This window comes from Lagopus leucura, unplaced genomic scaffold, assembly GCF_019238085.1.
Source record: "Lagopus leucura isolate 7727_CA_CO unplaced genomic scaffold, USGS_WTPT01 Super-Scaffold_100015, whole genome shotgun sequence".
In the NCBI taxonomy this organism is placed as follows: Eukaryota; Metazoa; Chordata; class Aves; order Galliformes; family Phasianidae; genus Lagopus; species Lagopus leucura.
The window spans coordinates 15,811,244-15,827,650 of NW_024962269.1; the positions used below are offsets into that span (position 1 = coordinate 15,811,244).

At 45.2% G+C, this 16,407-nt stretch overlaps 2 protein-coding genes and 5 non-coding genes across 8 annotated transcripts; 1 reads left to right on the plus strand and 6 right to left on the minus strand.

Annotated features, from left to right (window-relative positions):
* Positions 1-717: 717 nt before the first annotated feature.
* On the minus strand, positions 718-6,217 carry RPL4 (ribosomal protein L4). The gene is made up of 10 exons (XM_042876250.1): positions 6,131-6,217; positions 4,820-4,991; positions 4,020-4,126; positions 3,473-3,611; positions 2,828-2,952; positions 2,316-2,445; positions 1,728-1,884; positions 1,460-1,543; positions 1,113-1,233; positions 718-1,025 (listed from the first exon to the last, which is right to left on the minus strand). The coding sequence occupies exons 1-10, from the start codon at positions 6,131-6,133 to the stop codon at positions 798-800; spliced, it is 1,266 nt and encodes a 421-aa protein (XP_042732184.1). The 5' UTR covers positions 6,134-6,217; the 3' UTR covers positions 718-797.
* On the minus strand, positions 2,192-2,262 carry LOC122182758. Its single transcript, XR_006179982.1, has one exon. It is a non-coding gene; the product is annotated as a small nucleolar RNA SNORD18 (small nucleolar RNA).
* On the minus strand, positions 2,515-2,582 carry LOC122182762. Its single transcript, XR_006179986.1, has one exon. It is a non-coding gene; the product is annotated as a small nucleolar RNA SNORD18 (small nucleolar RNA).
* On the minus strand, positions 3,680-3,779 carry LOC122182763. Its single transcript, XR_006179987.1, has one exon. It is a non-coding gene; the product is annotated as a small nucleolar RNA SNORD16 (small nucleolar RNA).
* LOC122182761 lies at positions 4,209-4,280 on the minus strand. The gene has a single exon (XR_006179985.1). It is a non-coding gene; the product is annotated as a small nucleolar RNA SNORD18 (small nucleolar RNA).
* LOC122182764 lies at positions 5,062-5,163 on the minus strand. Its single transcript, XR_006179988.1, has one exon. It is a non-coding gene; the product is annotated as a small nucleolar RNA SNORD16 (small nucleolar RNA).
* A 415-nt stretch (positions 6,218-6,632) lies between the features above and the next one.
* Positions 6,633-16,098, plus strand: ZWILCH (zwilch kinetochore protein). Of its 2 annotated transcripts, XM_042875909.1 has the most exons (18): positions 6,633-6,700; positions 6,868-6,919; positions 7,226-7,318; positions 7,407-7,525; positions 8,540-8,736; positions 9,118-9,197; positions 9,465-9,620; positions 9,854-9,925; positions 10,258-10,351; positions 11,223-11,278; positions 11,695-11,797; positions 12,600-12,679; positions 12,891-13,047; positions 14,042-14,070; positions 14,411-14,547; positions 14,734-14,829; positions 14,927-15,045; positions 15,701-16,098. In XM_042875909.1, the coding sequence occupies exons 1-18, from the start codon at positions 6,645-6,647 to the stop codon at positions 15,790-15,792; spliced, it is 1,788 nt and encodes a 595-aa protein (XP_042731843.1). In that variant the 5' UTR covers positions 6,633-6,644; the 3' UTR covers positions 15,793-16,098. The 2 variants fall into 2 exon arrangements, with proteins under 2 accessions (XP_042731843.1, XP_042731845.1); XM_042875911.1 differs by lacking the exons at positions 6,633-6,700; positions 6,868-6,919 and adding an exon at positions 6,932-7,096.
* Positions 16,099-16,407: the final 309 nt, after the last annotated feature.

Below are 16,407 nucleotides of genomic sequence, written 5' to 3' on the forward strand. Positions count from 1 at the left end.
CCCCCCGCGCCCGCCGCCCCCACCCGGCCCCCCGCGCCCGCCGCCCCTCCTCCTCGCTCCCGAGAATCGCGGCGGCCGCGCCCACGTGACCCCGAGGGCGGGAAGCGCGGAGCGGCAGCGCCCCCCTGTGGGCGGGAGGACGCGGAGCGGCCCGAGAGCGCCGCGTGACGTCACGGCTCCGCCATTTGCAGCACTGTGGCCGCCCCCGCGCGGCGGAAGGAGAGCGCGCAGCTGCGAGCGCGGACGCGGCTGCCGCTGCAGTCGCAGTTCCCGCTGCGAACGCGCCGCAGAGCTTAACGGAAAACCGCCCTCCCCCAGCCGCACGCAGCACCTCCGCGCAGGCGGACTGGCAGCCGTAGGGCCGCTAAAGCTACGCGTAAAGGGCGCTGCCTGAGAGCTCCGCCCCGCGGCGATGGAACCCTGCCCCGCCCCATCTCCTAGGACAGCATTTTGAACAGGCTCCGCAGGAAGGCACAAGTGAACAAGGTGAATAAAGCTCCCTCCAAATACGTGACATTAAAACAGCAGCCTGTGACTTCACACGAAGGCTCACGACTGCTGCTGGATTCCACCTCCCCGGGCAGTGCCATGAACACACCGCTCTCACCCACGTGTGCTTACAGTGCCCTCAAAGCCCCACCAGCCTCCCACCGCTCACTTGAGCCACGCGCCTCACCCCCAACACGCACCGCTGTGCCAGACGACTACAAAAGCACCTCACTCTTCCAATAGAATTTATTCGCTGTAGTTCCACGGTACAATTTTCTGAGCCCAGGTGTTCCAAGTGCTGCCCCTGCTCATGCTTCAGCCTTGCCCTTTGCTGGGGCCTTCGCTGGGGCCTTTGCTGGGGATTTTGCCGGAGCCTTCGCTGGGGATTTTGCTGGAGCTTTGGCTGGGCCCTTTGCTGCAGCCTTTCCTGCAGTCTTGCTTGCAGGCTTGGCCTTGGTCTGCGCCTTAGCTGACAGCTTGGCCTTGGATGTGACATTGGCCTTGGCTTTGGCTTTCTTCTCCTCCTTGAGTTTGTGCTACAACAGATAGAAAAAAAACACAACCATTAGCATCTATGGAATCGGCTCCAATGCCTCAGACTGCACGACAGGCTTTGTCCTCACGTTCTGGGCATGGCGCAGAATGGTGTTGCGTCGCATTGTTTTGGCGTACGGGTTCAGCTTTATCATGACTCTCAGATTCTTCAGCGGGTTCTTCTTCAGGACTCTGCGGTGAATCTTCTTCCTGGAAAGAAGAAAGATGGATCATGATTCCCTTCCACAGCCCATAGGCTGTAAAACCTTCCTAAAATCTCACTTAAGGGAATCATAATTCCTAGTATTTACAGACAGGATCTAAAGAAATCCCAGCAGTATCTGACACAGGGATTTCTGTTCTCAGTGTGAAGTGTTGCACTTGGCAATAATTAACTACCAAGCACAATCACCTCTTAACAGTTAAAAATTATTACTTTGGAGCACGCAGCGCCTTCTGGATCTCCTGGCTTCTCAGGATTCTTCCAAGGTCAGTGTTGGTCATCTTGTGCATCGGCAGGCTGGGAAGCAAACATTCAGAGTTTAAGTTGGAAAATAAAAAAATATAAAACTAATTCAATAAAAATAAGCATGTAGTACAAACTACTGTCAGTATCCACTTTCCACACCCAAATGCACAACCTGTGGCTCTGCTGGGTTATCCTGCTGCCCCCCATCAGCTGGGTCAGGTGTTACTGCACCTACTTGTAGTCACTCTTCAGAGTGGCAGGCTTGCGCCAGGTGCCGTACAGATCATCCAGCTTGCGGAAAGCGCTTTCAGTCCAAATGCAGAAACGCCCAACGTGGCCACCAGGAGCAAGTCTCAGCAGGTTCAGCTTGTTCACATCAAGAAGAGTAATTCCTGCCGAAAAATAGACACGCCTCTTCAGTTATAATGAAAAGCAAGCAGCACAGGACCAAGAAATAGACCATAAAGTACACAGAAACTGCTACGGTCTTATTAGCTTTTACACTACAAAGTTACATAAACCTGTGTGTAATAAGGTGTTCAACAGATAAGTTAAAAAAAAAAAAAAGTCAGCCTTCTCTAGTAACAAACTTAAAAGCTTCATTTTTACAGTCTGAAAGGCAGTTGATGGATGGTAACAGACACACAAACATCCCTCAACATCACATTCCTGGAAATAAAGTTACAGCTACTTCAGCTAGAAGTCAGAACTTCCACAAAATCATGTGTTTCAGAAACACGGACCAATGAAGTGGAATCTCATCATTCCAGGCTGCCTTCCAAAAGAGAAAAAAAAAGAGTAAATAAGATCCAATTAAAATCACCTGGGATATTCCGGAAAGCTCTAATGATGCCGTTGTCCTCGTTGTAGATGATGCAAGGCCCCCTGCGCTGGATGCGACGGCGATTCCTCATCTTACCCTTCCCAGCCCTCATGCGCTGAGAAGCATAGACCTATGAAAAGGAAAAGAAACCCGTGAATATTTGAAGAAGTCCAACTTACAGCAGTAAGACAAAGGCACTTCAGTCAGAACTTCACAATCATCACTGATAATCTGAAACACGGACCAGTGAGAAGTTCATCATTCTTAAGACTCAGAACAGACATAGACTGAGCTGTTAGTGTTGTTACTCAGCACTGAAATGAAGGGAACCGAGCACAAAGAGTAAAGCAACACAGGAGGAAACTGACTTTACTTCAACCTTTTTTTTCCTACAACTATTACCAAAGGATTTTTCATGGCATCAAAGCAATACAGAGCAATCTGCAATTCTTAATTTAACCATGGCAGAACTAAATGATGAGCGTCCTCAGGAACATACCTGTAGAACTCACCTTTTTTATGTCATTCCAAGCTTTAAGCTTCTTAAGAAGGAGAACAGCTTCCTTTGTCTTCTTGTAACTCTCAACTTTGTCCTCAACAACCAGAGGAAGCTCCGGGATCTCCTCGATGCGGTGACCTAACGGGGGTTTTATGTGACATTAAGTTTCCCAATGACCCTGGTTATATGCACGCATTTCAAGGCATTGCCTTGTGCATTCTGAAACAGTGCAAAATAAAAAAAGGAAATCTAACATGGAGGTGTCCTAGTAACAGCAGAGAAGTTCCAGTGCAGTCTTACTGGCCTGCCTCAAACAATACTCAAGTAAATTAAGCATGACCTGTGGCTTCTACAGAACAGAACAGAAATCAAACCAAACTGCCATTTAATTCAAAATTCAACCTCATTTTCCATAACCTGCTAGGACAAGATTGATGTCAGCAACACACACAGAGGTAGCTCAGCATTGCCTAACTTCCATCACAGTGAAACCCCCAAATTACCACACCCAGTTGTACATAAAAATACTCAACCTTCTGAAGGAGGGACCGCATCCTTAATTTGAAAGGGAACTTATTATCCACGAGAAACAGTTCAAGTAATTTTAGAGTAACCACTACTGCTCGGGCCACGCAAAGATTGCCAGCAGAATTCCCACCTTTAGACATGACCAGTGCTGGAAGAGCTGATGCTGCCAAGGCAGAACAGATGGCATAACGTTTCTGAGTGACGTTCACTCTGCGGTGCCAGCGGCGCCAAGTCTTGGTTGGGGCAAACATGCGGCCTCCACGGCACATCTAAGTATCCACAGTTAAGAACAACCTTTCAGAACTGTGTTTTTCAATGTGCCGAAGTACTGAACACTTGCTCAGCATTAACTGCTCGTCAACCATCTGTACCAGTTCACTGACAGCAGGCAACCGTCACTGAGCACAGAGTAAGACGCAAATTACGACATCATGGCAAGACGTGAGACTCAACACTTCTGCAGTGAAAAAAGACAGAAGAAATCATCCTGTTCAATAAAGCAAGTCTGAATTTGCACAGAGAGTGTTCTAATCACAGTTTTCACAGTGATCTGAGGTTTGAGGACAGCCATTACCTCAAGAAGTAGGATTCAATTTCATATTGAGATAAGTAAGAATAATTTTGCCCTGCATGATTTGAGATTTACACTGATGTGAGCAGCAGCTAGGAAAGGATACATTTCCAAAGGCACCCTGGCCAGAGCGGTGAGTTCCACCACCTCGTACTCGAGGAATACGAGCAACAGCTCTCCCAGTACCCCAAGACTCAGCACTGGTCTGATGACCTGCAACAGAAAAAGAGTTCAGTGCACAGACTGTCAACACCGCTGTTTTCCCAAAGCCACAGATTTGTTGAGCCTGGGACCAAGCATCAGAACTTCCACTGTTATCATATGGTTCAGAAACACGGACCATTGAAGTGGAATCTCATCATTCCAGCAAAACAAATCCTGATCAGGTAAAACAGCTCTTACAGAATCTGCTTAGGTCAGAATCAAGTATGGTAACACAACAATTTCTAAACTTGATCTTTAACATGAAGGTCTGCACTGGCACTGCTGCTTCTGGCAGATTAAGATGTTTCTGAACTGCCATCAGAAATAAATTCGAAAGCACTCACACAAATTCCTTTGGAAGCAGCAGATATTTGCATCTACCAGCTTCTGAGGCAACTCCAGCTAACAGCCATTTGCGCAGGTTTAAGTAAATGCCACAGATGAAAGTCTCATGTACTCAACATGGAGCAGGGGGTTAAAAAACACAGCATTTCATTGAAGTTTTTTGCCTGCTAAGGCAAAGTTCCATACAATTTAAAATCAGGATTTTAACGACCAGAATAGTTCTCCAGCATTCTCTTCAAAATCTAACTGAACAGTGCTTCTGTTATTTCAACTCTGAATTTCTTTCCTTTTCAGCCCAGCTGCATCAAAACCAACAGCTCCCACAGCATTCCCACCCATTCTGGGGACAAACCATACCCGCGAGCTCGCTGACAGCATAGGGCTGCCTGTTGTTCTTGCGCAGGTTGGTGTGAACGAAGTTCACGACGTCAGGGCGAATGGGAGCCTTGAACACCGCTGGCAGGGTGACATTCTTGCCGGATGCTTCCCCTTTTTCAGAGTAGACAGATATCAATGGTCGAGCGCAAGCCTGAAAAAGAAAAGGAATAGCTCTTAAGCACAAGTAAATTAGGTTGCTGTCATTCAAATCCCCCTGCTATTGCTCAGAATTAAACGTGTCTGCAGCTCAACAGTGCCAGCACGATAACAGCAGGCAACTGTCACTGAACACTGGATAAGACGCAAATTACATCATCACAGCAATATCCGTACTGACAGCAGAGCTCCCTGCACGTCCCTTGTTCTGAACACTACAGCTGAGGTTTGAGGTGGCAGACACAGGGACAAGGTGATCCAAGGGCTGGGTTGAGGGACATGGTTCAGTGACAACTATTGGGGGTGACAGGTAGATGGGTGGACTGGATGATCTTGAAGGTCTTTTCCAAGCTTGGTGATTCTGTGAGCCTACAACTGCAGCTCTGCACCTTCTCAACAGCTTTCCATTCGCTATGAATAACAACTGCACCTACAGAACCCACCTGTATTTATCAGTTTTTCAAAGCCTTGAAATTCGGGTTACGAATAAAAGCTGTGCTGCCTAAACCAACGGCTCTAATACCTGCAATGACTACAGCCAGGTTAACTCCGTATCAGAGCAAAGTAAGCATGCCCACCGAGCAGCTCTGTGTGCTCACAGCTCGGCGGTGACCCTGCTCAGAGGGCTGGGAAAGTTCAGCTCACACAGTCTGAAGCCCCAAGACAAAAGCACACCGCATATAAACGGAGGAAAGGCCTGGATCACGATCTGAAGTGCATCAGACCGAACTCTTTAGTACTTTATTTCAAGAAAAAAAAAAAAGTGCATTAAAAAAAAAAAACAAAACAACAATCAAACTCCCACAGCTACCGGGAACATCTGCTAAAGAAATCTTTCTTTCAACTCGGTGCGGCTGCTGTCGCTCGGCCTAGGAGATGTACTGAGAGCAAAGTGAACGGACCCCAGTGCCGAGACCCAACGCCCCTCTCCACCCCGGCTCTGCTCCGCGGCTCCACGCGGCCCCAAGATGGCGGCCGCCCCCCCCCCCCGCCTGCTGTCCGCCCGCTGCCCTCGCGTTGCACGCGGCGCTGCCCCGTCTGCTGGCCCAGCTTCCCCGGCCTCCGCTCTCCCCACGCTCTGCTCTGAGTCCGCACCGCCCAGAGCCCCCCGCACCCCTCCGGACCGCTCCTCACCATGACGGCAGCGCAGACCCCGCGTGCTCCCGCCTGCCTCCGCCGCTGCCCAACCGGAAAAGGAAATTCGCGTACCGCCGACGCCGCTACTAGCGCTGCAGTATCACTCCGCGCTGCGCTGCGCCCCGCCCTCCCTCCCCCCCGGGGTTCCGCTGCCCTCACGCGTCGCCTCAGCGACCCACACCGCGCTGTGCAGCTCCGCTCCGCTCCTCTGCTCCCCTCCGCTCCCCCCTCTCGTCCCGTGGCGCCGCCGCCATCCCCCGCCCTGAGGGACTCTTTTCTGGCGGAGGGATTCGGCGTGACGTGCCATTCCGTCACCAAAATCAAGTTTTTTAAGAGAGCTTATTTTATTTTATTATTATTGTTTTTTTTTTTTTTTACGGGAGAGGGTGCGAAGAGAATAAAACCTAATAAAACCCACCGCCGGGAGCTGGAAAAAAAAATTAAAAATTAGAAATAAAAATGACGTCCCTGTGGGTGGATGTAGTTCCGGCGGCGGTTGAGGCGCGCGGCGATGAGTGCGGATCGGCGGCGCGCGGCAGCGGTGGAGCTGTACCTGGCGCTGCGGCGGTGCGAGACGGGGCGGCGGGAGCGGGGTGCGGCCGTGTGGGCACGGTGCTGAGGGCGTGCGTTTGGAGCGGCGCTTTGGGGGATACGCAGATAAACGGAGCGTTCGGCGAGGGAAAAAGCGCCAGCCAAACGCAGCTGCTGCGCCTTAATGCTCGTTGTTCTTGCAGGATATATGAAGAGGAGAAGAAAAGCGTCCCCGAACGCCCGTGTCTCTTTGAGGTAAAGCTGTGGGCGGGAATAACGCTTCAGGTTCCCGCTCTGAAGCGGGAAGCGCCCCTTCAAACGCCCCTCGGGAGGGCGGCGGGAGGCGGCCGGGCAAATCCGAGATTCCTTCACTCAGCCGCGGCTGTGAGTTGTGCGGCGTCTGCAAACGCAGCTCTCGAGAGAAACTCGAAGGTGAAGTGACTGAAAGATGTTTTTAGCGGATGCTCTGTCTCGGGTCGCGTGGTGGCTGCAGCCGCGCGCCTCAGAGCAGCTGAGCTTTATATGCGTAGCGTATTTGTATTATTATCTTTTTTTCTCCAGGATGATGTAGAGATCTGTTTCATTGATGATAGCTGCAAAAATCCAGTTGGAAGATTTTGGAATGGAAGCACGCTGTACGTCCTGCAGCAAGCAGTAAGCGTGCCTCTTAGTGTCAGACTTGTGAACATCATCTGTTTTCTTGCCGTCCAATAGTCTCACGCGTCGTGCATTGCTCTTGCAGGGCCGTAGTGAGGGCAGCGACTCAACAGGAGAACCAGGAGCAGAGGATGCCCTGCACACCTCTCAGCTCACACCCACGGCGGACACCGGCCCGGCTGCGCTGCCTGTCCAGAGAGCAAAGTGGGTGCTCGCACGGCTGCCTCCCTCTGCTCATTTCTGGGCGCTTTTCCTTTTTTTCCTTTTGCCTCTCTTGCTCATATTCAGCACCTGCTTTATTTTTGATCCCCCAAAGTTAAATACTTACCAATTTAATGGTGACCCGAGCATTGTTCTTTCTGCAGAATGGCAACCTTGCAAAGTGTAGCTGGAGTTCTGGTGCTGGACAAGCACTTGTGAGCTGTCCCACCTTGCTAAGGGGACTGCCTCACTGCAGGTGTGCACAGAAAGCTTGGGAGGACTGAAGTGCCTGCCTTCTGAGAGCTTCAGTTTGAGAAATCTGATCAGGATTTGATCTTTCGGCTGTTACTAAAATACAAGAATACAATATATTAAGAATAATAATATATTAAGAATAATTCTAATAAGAATAACTAGAATAAAATACAAAAATACAAATACAAGAACAGGGTAGTGAATCGTGGTGACTTGCTTGCTTAACTAACTTATCCCTTTAGCATCCTTTAATTTTAAAATTCAGTTATATGTTTAGGACTTTTTCATGTGTACTATATTGTATGAAATATTTTTCCAATTATCATAGAATGGCCTGGGTTGAAAAAGACTACAATGATCCTCTAGTTCCAACCCCCCTGCTATGTGCAGGGTTGCCAACCACCAGACCAGGCTGCCCAAAGCCACATCCAGCCTGGCCTTGAATTATGATATATTTCTTTTCCTTCATAGATTACCCATAGGAAGATGTTTACAAAACTGCATCCTTTCTGTAAAATGGTGTTGTGTCTGCTGATGAGGCAGGGCAGACAGGAGTTGTTACTGTGGTATTACTGTGGTACTGTGGTATTGAGGGACATGATTTAGTGGGAGCTATTGGTAATAGGTGAACGGTTGGACTGGATGATCTTTTAGGTCTTTTCCAACCTTGGTGATTCTATGATTCTATTATTCAGTGTTTTACATAACAGATAAATTTTGTTATAGTTGCTGATACTGGTTCTTTCCTGTTCACATCCCCAGGCAGCTTATTTCCTTGTATACGATGGCACAGAATCCAAACATGACCCATCTGAACATCAGTGAACAGGTTGTGCTTCCGCCCCTCTGGATACGGTGTGATGGCTCCGACCCTGAGCACACTTACTGGCTTGGAGCTGAGCCTCTCAAAGCTGGAAACAAAATCACAGGGATCAGTTTGCATATGGTTACGTGTGATGGTGAGGTTATAATGCTACGTACAAAATTGAATGAGGAAGGCTTAAAAATGAGGAAAAACTTAACATGTGGATGCTGCCTTTGTGTGATGTTGGCTTGTACTGCTTGCTTCTAATCCTTGCTTGTTTTTTTGAAAAGAGAAAGATGTCTGTGTGCAGTGAGGAAGTAACTTTTAAATATCTTGTATGCAGCAGTGCCTGAAGGCCTACCTTTGCTCAGGTGCAATGACTTAATAGATATTTAAATGTGATCCTACTGAAAATAAAAGCTTAAATGCAAGAAACAGTACTCCTTGCTGGAGGACAACGTGAAGCTGAATGCAGTACTGAAGAACTAATTCTACATGCCAAATATAACTTGCATTTTTTGATTCTTTTTTGCAGGTCCCACTGCTGATAAAACCTGTTTTGTGAACCTAGAAGAACTCAAAACGGCGCACAAAGTCAAACACCATTCATCTGTTGTAGGTCTTTTTCATCTGGCATTGCTTATGGTTTGTTTTCTATGATTCTGATTTAGGGAACCTTTGTAGATACTATTTAGAGAATCAGCACAATGCTACAGTATCATAATCTCTTTAGAAGTAACATTTGGGCTTTCTGACTTGTCTCTGTTTCTCCTTACTTAGCCAATATTTCCTTTGTGTGAAATGCTTCCAAAAAATATTTTGCACAAGTACAGAACAGTGCTGTGTTGTGTTTTAAAGATGTGTAAAATCTGTTCATTCTAGGTGACAACAAAAGGATTTGCTCAGTATGAACTTATCAGTGCTGCTGCAATGGATGACACAACTCTGGGATCTGAAAGCAGTATTTCTGTCGATGTCACCTGGCACTCTGTGGATAAGATTCTGCAGGCGCCGCCGCTTTGTTCGGCTGCCACGCTGGTCAGTAAGGAGCCCAGGCTCTTTGCTCTGCTGATGTCGTTAGTAGTGCAGTGGGTAGAAAATACGTTTGGCTCTTGCCATTTGTGGTTGTTGTTTATGTAAGGAATATTACACATAAGCAGTATAGTGTATTTGTAAGAAAAACTGTTCATTCATCTGTATTTCCTCAGTGAAAATCTTCAGATACCTGATTTCTAAAGTTTGAATCTGACATAATCTTCTGGAACTTTCAGAATATTATGTTGGAGTCTGGGGACCCCAGGAGTCCTGTGTATCCCCTGTATAGAGAGCTGCAGTTTCTCCTTGTAAGTAAAAATGAGAAATTCCAGTTTCAGATATGCATGGAATGGTGATTTTTGTGTGTGTGTGTTAATAATTTACTCTGTTTAAGACTCCATATGGTTTCTCAAAGATATTTGAAAGTGTTCAGAATAAATTTTGAATTTGGTTTCACGAATCTTCAATGCTCAAAGGATAAACCAGGAATGCCAAAGCCAGGAAACGTGAGAGGCTTCAAAATCCATGGCTCTACAGAGCTGTGTTTCCTGGGGAAGTTACCTACATTTTGAAGAGTGATGTATGCAGAACCTCAAATAGTAACTGCTGGGTGTTGTTTTGCTTTTGATGCTGCTTTTAGGCTTTGGCTGAAGGCTTGAAGACGGGTGTGACGGAGTGGCCTGAGCCCTTAGAGACCCAGCCGGCTTTTGAGCTGGTCCAGGGATTTCTGCTGGGTAATTGTCGCTTGTTATGTGGGAAGGGAGGGATGTCACCTTTCACAGAAGCAAAAGAAAATCAACATAAAACTTCTGAAGTGTTAGAATGAGAGATTGTAATTTCTGTGCTGTAATAACTCGCATAAAGCATTGGTAATTAGTCCCAATATCTCATACGAAGGGAAATAAAGGTAATAATTGTTTCTTACAAAATAAGGTAGTCATGTTTAGAAGGCAGTTGAATGAATTCTGTGTGCATCTTTCAAGTTACTTGGCGTGCACATGAACATCTGAAGGTGCAAAGTGTCCAGGGAGCAGAGGCAGACAGCAGTTCTTTGACAGCTTAAAGTGAAGCACTCCCAGCTGCTGGCAGCTGCTGAAAGCAGCTCAAACTGAGCCATAGCAGTCTAACCAGAAGCTGAAGGTTTTACTAAATGAACCTAGAAAGAACATCAAGTGAATACACCAAAAGGTTTGCAGATGCAACTGTATGTTTTTCACAAATGAATACGGAGGTAGAACTTGGAGACAAAAATTACCTTTGACAAATAAATTTGGGAGAAAACCAGAGGCACTAATTAGCCTGTTGGTCGCCCCTCATTGCTTCAGCCCTGGAACATGGGGAGTTAATGCTTAGCTAAAGGACACTGAAGGTGGAGAGCAAAATGTGTATGTCACAGTAAAGCCTACTGAGAAAGCAATACATGTGTATTTCAAACCAAATGCTTGCCCAGCAGAAACAACTTAGAAATGGATACATTTTGTCAGTTAGTCACCCTGCAGAGTCTGTGTCAGTTCTGGTGTGTGCTCAGCAGTTTATAACCAGCCCCAGGGATGGTTGGTTGGGCTGTTCTTTCATGATGGTGATGTTTATTTTCTCCTTTCCTAGATTTGAAGAAGAAACTGGATGGGTGTTGTCTATCAGGAAATAAGAATGAAACAGAGGTATATGCAATCTCCTACCTGTTTCTTTGTCATCTCATTCCTCTGGCAGGTAGTTATTTCAGATTTTGATTATGTCTTGTACATTGCTTATGCAGACATGTGAGTACACAAATGTAATGATCTGTAGCTTTCTGCTTTTGCAGTTTAGAAATAATAGAAAAAGCCTCAAAAGGCAAAATTAGAAGTTCCATGGCTGTTCTCTGATGGAAAGTCCACTGTAGTTTTTCCTGTCAAGAAAATCTCCCTTTCTGGGCACATCCATTGTGTCCATTATGCATAATTTTCATATAGTTTCGCATTCAGTTGGTAATCTTGGAGATACTTGGACTATTTTGGTATGCTTCTTCCCCTTCCTTTTTAACTTTAGTTGAAGGTCTTTAAATCTTAAGCATCATTTTTCATTTAAACTCTTTCAGAGTATCAAAAGTGACACTGCTGCAGTGGACAGTTCAATAAAGTCAATCTTCAGTGAACGAGGAGACCTGGATTTTGCTGAACAATTATGGTGCAAAATGAGAAGTAAGTGTAGTGTTTTGTTGTGGTGGCTTTTAGTTGTTGTGGTTGGTTTATTTTTTGACCCATTCACTGTCCTTTAATTTTCTGTACCTACAACACTGTATTACTTTCTTGAGAAAATGAAAGTAAACATCTCTGAGTTAAGTTTTTGCAAGTACTGTTGGGCTGCTGTTACTGAGCAGCTGAAGGTGACATGTGGAATCAAGCTCTGTAACCAAGTAAGATTCCAAAGCAGGCAGGGTTTGTCCAGTGCAGCGGGTGCAAGGGGGACAGATCTGCCTGACCTGCACCTGCCTGGAGAACTGGTGCTACAGACACAGGCTGAACTGATACACAGTCAGTAGCTGTCCTGGAATTCCATACAGACTCCTCACACCCAGAGAGTTCGTTAGACACAGACCCTCCCCTGTTGCGCGTGAGATGAAGGTTTGTTGTCTCCCTCGCCAAGGCTCCTGACCTTTCTGGCTGTGAACTCCCAGCCTTTCAGGGGTTCTCCCCCCAAACTGGTTTCTCCTTGCCCTGTGGACATTGGCTCACCTCCCTGCCAAACGTCCTCGGGCTGTTCTCAAACCATATCTTTATGGCCTTCATCCCCCTCGCTGCCCCAGACACACTGTCTGCCATCCCTTATTTTCTAACGAGCTCCACATTCCTGCTTCTGTAAACTATAACTATTCCCCTTCACCCCCCTTATTCTCAGTCACTGTGAAGTTTTCTTGCCTTTTTACTTCCACTTGTTTCACATCTCACCTTTCAAAGGGAAAGCCTGAATAGATAAATAAAACATGTCATCATTTTTCTGAAGGTGTCTGTTCCTATCAGGAGTTGGTGGAGTGTCTCACGCTGGTCGTAAAATTCCTGGAGCACGGTGAAATACAGCCATGGGTATGTAATCTATTTCACAATAATTTTATCCTTTCCAGTTACTCCAAGCAGAGTCTGGCTCTTATTATTTAGTTGCCCTTATTTCCATGTTGTTTTGTTGAGTTTTTTTTTGCTTGTCACACTTTGCATGTTTCCATGGTGTTGCATTTCTAAATAATACCGTGCTGTTTTGTACACAGTTCCCCCACAGAAAAACTTGTTTAACTTTCAGATTCATCAAGGGAGTAGCAGTTTGCTCAGTAAACTGGTCCAGCAGTCTTACCATGGCAAGGTGGAGGCCGTGTCCCTCAGTGGCATCACTCCGATTCAGATGCTCTTGGAGATTGGTTTGGATAAGATGAAGAAGGATTATGTCAGCTTTTTCATAGGTGAGCCAGGAATCTGTTGTCATGGTTAGAGATGCATGGAAAAAGGCTGCTCTGCACAGGAAATAAAGGCAGGTTCCAGTCGCTTCGATTTCACTTCTGCCCGCCAGCTGCTGCAGTGCTGTTCCCAGCCTCTTCGGTGTTCGTGCTCTCATGCTCTGTGTGTGTCTTCCCAAAATAAAAAAATGAACTTGTTTCCAAATAACTGCACTTAGTATAACCCTGCATTTCTTTTTCTAACTGAAAAAAATCTCATGGTTAAACTTACTGTAACACAGTGTCAGATGTGTGTAACGGGGCTGTTCTGTTTTCTTACCTGTCTGCTGTAGGTGATAAATTAAGACCTTCTTGCTCTTTCTGCCCTTTCTTCTATGGTCTACGTGGGTTAAAGGAAATCAGGCAAGGGTGTTTATATGTAATAGCTGTGTCTGTACAGTCCGTACTATGTAGATTTTTAATTTTTCTATATTTATTTTTAGTGCACATTGTATAATCCAAACAAAAGCTGGGCTGGAACAATTTTTGTAATGTACCTTTTCTTGACAGCACCATGGCTTTGTTTTTGGTATTACAGCTCTATTTTTTTTTCTGAATCCAGAAGGGACGTTATGTTTGCCGCTGTACTTAATCCATTTCCTTCAACTCTTTCTTTCTTAATTTATTTCTTGCTTTGTCACACTTGATCTTTCATTTTCATATTTGTTTTGTCTAAACCTGGGTGTCCCAGGGAGGGTGGTTGTCTCAAAGCATGGCATGGCTTTCTGCGTGGTGCTTCCATGGAGCCTTGGCAGCATGTAAGATACTGCCCCTACCCTGCCACTTCAGTGGCTGTGCTCTTTGTTCTGCATTAGTAACCATACTGATAAATAACATCATCTTCCATCTTAGTGGCTGCACTTGTTTTCCTTAAGTAGAATTTGCTGATAGGTTACCTGGCTGTTCATGTATTTCACCTGATGATATCTGATAATTGTTTCTTTTCCTGTTCACTTTCCAGGTCAGGAACTCACAACATTAACCTATTTGGTGAGATTCTTTATTTTTAACTCTTAATGTACAGCACCCTCAGTTGGTGGGGGGGGGGGTAACTTTCCCATAAGCTGAGCAACTGAATTGCAAATAATGAGAATGGGACAGAATAGGGCAGAAATGTCATTATGTTGTTTTCTTATTCATATGTTTCCCATTTGTCTGGTATTAGTCATTGGCAGGCACCAGAGTTCTGACTTTGTTCTGACTCTGCTGGGCCATTCTTTATATATTTACCTCTTCAAAGAACAACAGAACGATTTTAGTAAGCAGAGAGCAGGCTGTGTGTGTAGAAATTGAGGGTCTGGTTAAGAGCAGAAGCTGTTTGCTTTTCCAGGATTACTTCGTTTCCACATCAGTAGATCTACAAGAGCAAGTTCATCGTGTTCAAAAGCTTCATCATATGTTGGAAATAATGGTCAGCTGTACAGTCCTACTTCAGTTTAAACATGAGAACCTCTTCCCTTTGACACAGTAATTATTTCATTTCTACTTTATAAATAGCATTAACAGACAGACTCTCTTTGATAGTAGTAAGTAAACTTTAAAAAAAAAAAGCAAAAAGCAATCTGAGGATTTAATTAATTTTGCATGAGGTTTATGCAGTGTTGCACCAGCATGCATCCAAGGAATGTAACTTGTTGATTCATATTACTCTAGAACTTGCCTGAAATATTATAAAGAAAACCCTCTGAATGAGAAGCAAGTGTTTCAGCTGCCGATCAGACCAGCCCTTGTCAAGAAGTTCTATCAGGAGTAAGATCACCTTCCATGTTTGTAGCGTTCAGTTCAGGTTGTGAATTCGGATCTGAGCACCTGACTGAATGTGGACATCTTTTGATTATTCTATCAGTGATCACCCAGAAATGTGGAAGGTGGACATCACCAGTGGGCATGGCCAGAAGGAGGTTAAAACAACGTGGCAAGTTAGTGCTAGTGCTCCTGTTGAACATATGGCATCCAAAAATATGGGTAAGGAATATTTATGGTGAAATGAAATAACGGAAGTACACATTTTAAGAAGCTTTTGTGCTGGCTTTACTGAGTATTTATATTTTCTTAGTTATGTATTATTCAGCAAAACTGAAGCAAAGCAGTCTTTCATGAAGAATACGAGGTGGTATTCATAGAACATAAAAGACTTTCAGGAGGTCTGACCTTCTGCCTTCTTAATTTGGCTGAATTAGGTTTTTAGTGTTAAAATGGCAGAAGATTTCTGAGGATGACTTGACTATTTAGTATCTTCCACAGCATCTTAGAGCTTTTAAAATCTTTGCCCATGTATCTGAGAATGGGTCTGAAGAGAAACTTACCTGTTGCCGGATACTTACATCTAGCCTGGGAAGCAAACAGGCTGTAATGAGAGGAGACGTACCTTGCTTCATAAAGTCAAGTGAAAATAAGTGAAAATGCACGAGGACAGGGAAGAATTAAGGATACAGACTGCAATAAAAGTGTCTGGGGTGGGAGTGAAGGGGAGGTTTGTCCCAGGGCAATGCTTTGTAAAGCTTTCCCACCTTCCTCAGTTTTTGTCATGAAGTGCCTCTGTCACTGAAACTTTATTCCTGCATTATCTACATTTGCTCCTTCTAAAAACACTGGCTAATCAAATCTTTTGTCTATGCAGGTCTCTTTTGTGATACCACAGTTAATGGAAGCAGTGAAGAAAGGATGTATTTTGTTGCAGTGGCTGAGTGCAGTCAGGTGCATTTCACATAAACGCACATCACTGTGCAGGCAGGCCTTGAAAGGTACAATAAGGGGGGAAGTACAGCATTATCTATCAGCAGCGTGTTGGAAAGATTCTGGCATTTGGAGAACACTAGAACACTTCATCTCACTGAGTTCTTTGCTTTAGTATGCTCACACAGTGTGACACGCAGCCCTAATTCATCTGTACCCATCCAGTTTGTATATAAATGTGCAGTTGTGAATGTACAGAGTAGTTGTTTTGGTAAGATAGTAGATATTTTGGTACATAAATTTCCAAACATTCAATAAAGTTCTGCACTTTGGGGTTTAAAATTTTATTTTTACTCATTAAGAATGCACACAGACACTGTTAAAAGTTATTAAGTACTTCAAGCCAACAAAACAAGCAATGTGGGTATTTTTTGTATCAAGAGATATTTCATCCTTCAGGTATATTTGGAAAGCCATTCATCCAGGGCATTATGAACCTCTGCAGTTTGGTTTTCTTCATATCTGAATTTACACTCTGGAGTCTTCCTTGCTGTTCTGTGGAGAGAAAACATCCTGTAGTGTAAATCTGGATGGTAGTTGTCATCTTCGAGAAGTCACTTCAACTCTACTCCACACTTAAATAGCAAAGCA

Excerpts from the sequence above, each read along its gene's own strand:
- RPL4 (XM_042876250.1), bottom strand. Across the intron at positions 2,953-3,472 it reads AGCACTGGTCATGTCTAAAG|GTCACCGCATCGAGGAGATC; the intron begins GTGGGAATTCTG and ends AACCCCCGTTAG. Across the intron at positions 2,446-2,827 it reads CTTGGAATGACATAAAAAAG|GTCTATGCTTCTCAGCGCAT; the intron begins GTGAGTTCTACA and ends TCCTTTTCATAG.
- ZWILCH (XM_042875909.1), top strand. The coding sequence starts at position 6,645 with ATGAGTGCGGATCGGCGGCGCGCGGCAGCGGTGGAGCTGTACCTGGCG. Across the intron at positions 7,319-7,406 it reads TGTACGTCCTGCAGCAAGCA|GGCCGTAGTGAGGGCAGCGA; the intron begins GTAAGCGTGCCT and ends TTGCTCTTGCAG. Across the intron at positions 9,621-9,853 it reads TTTGTTCGGCTGCCACGCTG|AATATTATGTTGGAGTCTGG; the intron begins GTCAGTAAGGAG and ends TGGAACTTTCAG.